At 35.9% G+C, this 7,009-nt stretch overlaps 1 protein-coding gene and 1 long non-coding RNA gene across 5 annotated transcripts in view; one reads left to right on the top strand and one right to left on the bottom strand.

The window, feature by feature from the left end:
• Positions 1 to 6,973, bottom strand: part of LOC128248577 (uncharacterized) — a 42,874-nt gene extending 35,901 nt beyond the window's left edge. For 2 of the 3 annotated variants that reach the window (XR_008264755.1, XR_008264756.1), the window contains exon 1: positions 6,022 to 6,973. This is a non-coding gene — a long non-coding RNA (uncharacterized LOC128248577). The remainder of the gene's footprint in view (positions 1 to 6,021) is intronic. The other variant, XR_008264757.1, reaches the window with a different exon arrangement.
• LOC106878724 (folylpolyglutamate synthase, mitochondrial) overlaps positions 3,891 to 7,009 on the top strand; it is a 44,340-nt gene continuing 41,221 nt past the window's right edge. The window contains exon 1 of one of the 2 annotated variants that reach the window (XM_052970117.1): positions 3,891 to 5,034. In XM_052970117.1, coding sequence (XP_052826077.1) covers positions 4,867 to 5,034 — 168 coding nt within the window. In that variant the 5' untranslated portion in view covers positions 3,891 to 4,866. The remainder of the gene's footprint in view (positions 5,035 to 7,009) is intronic. The other variant, XM_052970108.1, reaches the window with a different exon arrangement.

Here is a 7,009-nt window from a genome sequence, read left to right as displayed (position 1 = left end):
CTTGGAAGAGCCCTGCTTCTCACATGGACAACTGTATGTTGGCTGCTCAAGAGTGGGCAGCAACAAAAAGCCTATTTGCATATGCTCCACAAGGGAAAACAAGGAGCATAGTTTACAATGAGGTGTTATAATCACAACAGCAAGAAAGTATGTACATGATCACCTTCTTTTACGAAACTTCATTGACTTTCATTTATTTATATTGATATACATATATATACGTGTGTTTGAGTGCGTGTGTGTATATACATCTCTATATATAAAGATGATGCGTAGTTTAGACGGCGTTTTTAGATTTCATTATTCTCTTTAACCCGGGCAACGCCGGGTATTTCTGCCAGTCATAAATAAAACCTTTTTATTATGTTGTTAATTGTTCTAATGTCTCTTCATACATAATTATGTTGAAAGGTGATAGAGAGAGACTAAAGTCACAATGACAACTATTACTATATTCACCATTTACACCCTTTTTCAAGAATATCTTGAATCATTCTGGTCTAAGATCTGGAATGAAAATGATTTCAACCAGAATGCATTGTGGTAAAATTCAGTAAAGAAAGAATACTATACTAATATCAATAGCAAATCATGCACAACCAACTTTGGAATTTTCACCATAGCTGTAGGCAAAGTGCACAATGGGAAGACACATGGAAGAGACCTAATGGTTGAATACTGGATCAAGAGACTGACTTTCTACAGAATGCCAAAAGAACTATGGAAGGTTAGATTGAGATACCAAACTGGCTTGTTATAGCATGGACAAATCTTATGACCAAGAATGAAACCATTGAGCTAACAGAAAACTATTGGCTCATTGCTTGCCTAAACATCATAAACACACTTTACACAAGTTATCTCAACTTATCTCTCCAGGATCATCATGAATTCAACAACATAGTGACTGATGAGCAAGCAGATAGGAAGAAGAGAGTGTGGGGATATGCCAAACAACGTTTTATAAACAAAGCTGGTCTGTTTGAAATAAGAAAACATTGTAGAAACCTTGTAACAGTATGGCTCAATTATAGGAAAACATTTGATTCTACTCCCTACTTATGGCTGCTAAAGTCTCTGCACTTAACAAAAGTACCTTAGCCTCTGTCATTGAAAGGCTCACAAAGACCTGGACAACAATCCTCTTATTTACAACAGTAAGCTGAACGACTGTTTCTGATGTTATAAATACCTTGAAGGAAATATTCCAAACAGTTATTTTTCCTGTAATTCTTTTTATTTTGACATTGAATCTGTGAACATTTCTGTTATAAAAATCCAATGGCTATATGCTACGGTCTGCACCTGCTACATGTACCAATGTTAACCCATAATTTCTTTGTGGATGACCTGAGATCTATGTTTAAAATGTTTATATCGACAAAAGAACAGCTGGTGTCAATGGCATTTTCAGCTGACATAGGAATAAAATTTGGCTAATAAAAAGTGTTATCATTTGATTTATCTTTCATCTTTTACTTGTTTTAGGCATTAGATTGTGGCCATGCTGGGGCACTGCCTTGAAGAATTTTAGTCATAAAAATCAACCCCAACACTTATTTTACTTTTTTAAGCCTGGTATTAATTCTATCAGTCTCTTGTCAAACTGCTAAGTTACAGGGATGTAAACACACCAACACCAGTTATCAAGCAGTGGTGGGAGACAAACATAGAAACAAAGACACATGCACAAGTATGTATAATATATAAATATATATATATCACAGGCTTCTTTCAGTTTCTGTATACCAAATACACACACAAGGCTTTTGTTGGCCCTTGGCTATTGTAGAAATCACTTACCCAAGGTGCCACGCAGTGTGACTGAAAATGGAACCATGCGGTTGGGAAGCAAACTTTCTATCACAAAGCCACGCCTACACCTATTTTTGAATGAATGTTGGAAGTGGAAAATCAGTTCTCCAAACTGTGCATCATTAGTTCTATCTCTCATGTTCCACACAAAGTACACTATACATATCCAGGCATTCATGAAAACATATAACAAAGGTGCTGCAAAAATAAACAGACTGACCTGAAAATATGACCCAAGACTTAGAAAAATACGCAACACTACAAAATAACGATGCAATACTTGCAATATATTAATTTCAAACAGGTAGAGAAAAACTAACAAGAAATCAGAAGTTACTCATTTTGCCCCATAGCCTAGAGCAGGGGTTTTCAAACTTTTTGACTTGCGGACCCCTTTATATTTCAGGCTTTACCTTAGAGACCCCCTTATAAACGCTTACGAAATTTATACATAAATATTTGCTTAAAATAACATATATTTTTACATTTATTTATTTAACAAATAGGTTTATTGTCAATTAAAAGATTTCGATTAAAAAACATATATAAAATCAAATTGTCCATAAAAAGTATTTGCTGTCCACGGACCCCTGTGTTGTCCTTGCGGACCACAGTTTGAAAACCCCTGCCCTAGAGAACTCCCCTGTTAAATATATAAGTATTAACACAAAGATTATTGGTGGAACATTCTCATCAAAACTTCCACCAAGTACAAACTTAACAGGTCGTATTTGTTGTTTGGGACAGACAACAAAGAGTATGAAACCGACATAGAGATCAGCTGTCCTGCTCATGTGAATATCTCTCCGAAATTCAGAAGGAAAGAGGATAACTACAGACAGCTGAGTCGAAATTTTCAGCTTCTATACCCAGGTTATGAATTCACATGGCTTTGTGAGTAAATGCTTAAGCGACAAGCTGGTGAGTTTCAGAAAAAGAAACTAACATGCAATGTGCTGCGGTACGTTCTCCAGTTTCAACATTGCTGCATCAGTGTATCGCCGCCCCTAACGTGGAGAGAGAGAGAGGGAGGAGGAGAGAGAAGGGGAGGAGAGAGAGAGGAGCCTGTTTAATTGCTGTCGAGACCTTAGATGCTCTTGGACACTGTACTGCTGATTTCCTCCGTAAAATTGAGCTAACAGCTAACCGACTGGGGATGGTTTTTGTAGAGAGTGTCAGTGGCCATTCTCCACAGCACCGCCTTTGCAGTTATGTCTGCGAGACGCGGCTGAACGCGCCAATTAGTCTGGGTGCACGACCTGTTACTTCCTCCCGCACCAACTTTTGATGCTTAATTCTCTTTTTATTCTTTTTGTTTCCTTTGTTAAGTAGTCCTTTTTTCTTTCTCAATAATTTGATCTTTTATGTTTTTAATGTTCTTTTCTTTCTTTCTTCCTGTAAAAATATGTTGGTAATCAATATATAACAAATTTTTCTAGCCATATGTAAACAAAGTAGCATTTTTCTATGTGTCTGAGAATGCCTTGTTTTTCAAATCGTAGCGAGTAGATATGAACAAAACATAAGAATAAACAAATTTTTAGAAAAACATTTTAAATACGCAAAACTTTTTCTCAAGTTCAAAATGTGTTAGCTTTTATTCATATTCAAACAATAGAGATTTGTAAGAGAACACATGACAAAGTATGTACGTACACAAATAGGTTAATACTTAGCTTTTTAATTTTAACAAAAGTCTAAGCATTTCGAGCCGTCAAATGAGTTATTCAATCTGGCGGAAATAACTACCCCTCAAATTAATTTCTACTGCCTTAAAAAGAAAGAAGGCTACTTTGGATATAATTCTGTTCAGCCAAGTCTGACCTGGGATTAGATAATGTAGACATTTAAAGGATAAAAATGCAGCGATCGTATTTTATACTGAAGAATAAGTAAAACATGGAAAACAGTAGGTTATGTGGCCTCAGCACATATGACATAACATTGAACGGCACTATCATGCTATTAGCTGTCAGAAGTGAAAGTGCTCACTGCTAGTGAAGTATCTGTCTGCCTGCCTGCCTGTTGCTGGCCTGTCGATTCTTTGGCTACTGACAGCTAATACCATGACTGGCCAGAGCGAGCTATATGTCTGTCTGTCTCTCTCTCTATCTATCTATCTATTACTCGAAAGTTCGCGCGTCCGCGCTAGCTAGTCGTGAGTAGTAAACACAAATTTAATATAAAAACATATTTCCTGAAATTGCAAATTATTTAAAATATAAAAATATAATTTTCAACAGAGAGAATTTATCAAAATAGAAAACAAATGAAGTTTGAATTTTAAAAATAATAGGATCGACCACTCACGACTAGCTAGCGCGAACTTTCGAGTAATAGATAGATAGATAGAGAGAGAGACAGACAGACAGACATAGCTCGCTCCGGCCAGTCATGGTATTCGCTGTCAGTAGCCAAAGAATCGACAGGCCAGCAACAGGCAGGCAGACAGACAGATACTTCACTAGCAGTGAGCACTTTCACTTCTGACAGCTAATAGCATGATAGTGCCCATTGAACAAGTGGTGGCACGGAAGGTTGGCAGTTGGTAACAGCTGTGTGACTGGACCGACATAATACGGAAGAAGGGCTTCCACACTGTTGCTCCACATGCTAGAAATAGTAGCCAAATCTCGCTCAAACCACATTCTACCATCGTCTTAAAGAAGGAATTGAACGTTGGATGATAAAATCATACATACAAACATATATGCATACATACAGGCTTCGGCGAATAATCAATGACCTGGGGCTAAACAATAACAAAAGATTTTAAAAGTTTTAAATATATCCAATTAGAGACTAACAACATCTCTTGATGTGAAATACTTTCAATTTTTTAGGAAAATAGTTATTGCTACTATTGCAATTATAAGTACAAAACTATTCTAACGTTCATAACCGCCCTGTCTATATACACTTAAGACTGAATTATATTTTTTCTTTTTATGACGAAAGGGTGTGATTTTAAATCAAGCTACTACGGAGAAGTTTTCTTCAACCTAAATTTAAATTTGTTTACCAAACTTTAGCTTAAATATATCAGAACATATGACATTTCTTAGAAAACTGATGAAACACTCGTTATCTTTCGACACATTATCACACTTTGAATATCAAGGTTTTTTCTTACTTAAGCGCATACAACACACCATGGAGACTCTGTCATATGAACACAAGAACACAAAAATGACAGCAGGCGACGAAAAATCATATGATGTAAGTGAAAGCTAAAATTCAGTTATTAATATTTTTACTACTTTCCTTAATTTGGCGCAAGGCTTGAATTATCTTGAGAAAGTTGATCGAAATAACTAATTTATATTGTACCTTAATTTCCTACACACCATATTTTGAGCACGTAAAAATAATGGTATTATTTGATTCTTTCACCCGCACGATTTTCACTAAGAAAAAAAAATCGGATTTTTTGCTTGGAATCAAGTACCCACGCCTCCTAATATGCTGCAAACTCCTTAGTTTTGTTCGGAAAAAAGGGGGTGGGTGGGAAACCGCCCCCTATCCCGGAATCATTGGAAATTTTTCTTTTTCGGTGAATGAATTCCGGTGACCTCATATGCTACAAAAAACCCATTTTTGAGTTCGGAAAACGGGGTGGGGTGAGGTGGAAGCCTCAGAAATTTCACCCCCACCGCCATTGATCTTTTCACCTGCACGATTTTCACTAAGAAAAAAAAAACACTGATTTTTTTTACCAGAAATCAAGTCACCTGACCTCATAATATGCTGCAAACTCCTTAGTTTTGTTCGGAAAAAAGGGGGTGGGTGGGAAACCGCCCCCTATCCCGGAATCATTGGAAATTTTTCTTTTTCGGTGAATGAATTCCGGTGACCTCCTAATATGCTACAAAACCCTTTTTGGGGTCCAGAAAACTGGGTGGGGGCGGAAGCCTCGGAAATTTCACCCCCACCCCCATTTTCAAATATTTTTTGCTATTTCTCTCTTTACCCATAATTTTAGATAACATTTTGCAGAAATACTTTTTCAAGAGAGTGTGGATTACATTAGATTGAAAATTGAAAGAAGTTTGAAATGAGTAAGTGAAGATGCAGAGGTTATAGAAGTTAGTGGTAACGAAGTGTGGAGAGACAGACGATAAGTTCAATATGAGATAAATTCATGTTAGAGTTTTTGCATGTATGAGTGAAATGGAGTAAAATATTAACAAAATATCTTTTTCCTACCTCTTAAAATCACTGGATATAATATATATAATAATCCCGATTAGATTTTCCTGCCTTGCCTCAATCAAACTGTCTTTTTTTTTTTTTTTTTTTTTTTTTTGCATGTCTCCAATATCTAAATAAAACTTAGGAATCTGAAGAAATTTTTTTAAAATGCATTTTTGAAGGTGAGGTGAAAAACTGCATTAGCTCCTTGTCTTTACCCATACTTTTAGATAATATTTTATAGAAATGTGTTTTTGAGAGTGTAGGTTACATTAGATTGAAAATTCAAGCAAGTTTGAGAAGAATAGGTGAAAATACTAAAGTTAGTGCTAACGGAGTCTGGGCAGAAGACATAAAGAATAAAGTCTTTTTAAAAATGTTTGTGTGTGTGAAACAGGTAAAAGTATAATGTTAAAATAAAATTTCTTTTACATACCTCTTAAAATCACTGGATATATTAACCCCAAATTGCAGAATAGATTTGATATGGGATCAAGTCAATTAGAAAAAAAAATTTCAATTTCCTTTTGGAATTTTTTGGCACCAATGGGGTAACTAATGCATTTCATTTTTGTGTGGAGAGTGAGAGAGAAAGATAGAATGATGAGAGACTATGGATAAAGTAAGAAAGAATGAGCCTTCCTTGAAAGAGAGGGGAGACATAAATGAAATTAAAATATCTTTTACTTGTTTCAGTCATTTGACTGTGGCCATGCTGGAGCACTGCTTTTAGTCGAACAAATCAACCCCAGGACTTATTCTTTGTAAGCCTAGTACTTATTCTATCGGTTTCATATATATATATATGCATGTATGTATGTATTTGTTTGTATTTGTCCTCCCACCATCACTTGACAACTGATGTTGGTGTGTTTACGTTCCTATAACCTGTCGGGGACGTCCCCGCCCCCTTTTCGAACCACCAAAATATGAGATTTGTGGGAAAGTAGGAAGTCAAGGGAATTGATTCCACATGAAAATCGTGATTTTTTTTTTTTTTTTT

The sequence above is a fragment of the Octopus bimaculoides genome, chromosome 1 (genome assembly GCF_001194135.2).
Source record: "Octopus bimaculoides isolate UCB-OBI-ISO-001 chromosome 1, ASM119413v2, whole genome shotgun sequence".
Classification (NCBI taxonomy): Eukaryota; Metazoa; Mollusca; class Cephalopoda; order Octopoda; family Octopodidae; genus Octopus; species Octopus bimaculoides.
Note: the sequence above shows the minus strand (reverse complement) of the source record. Positions and strands in the feature narration are given on the sequence as shown.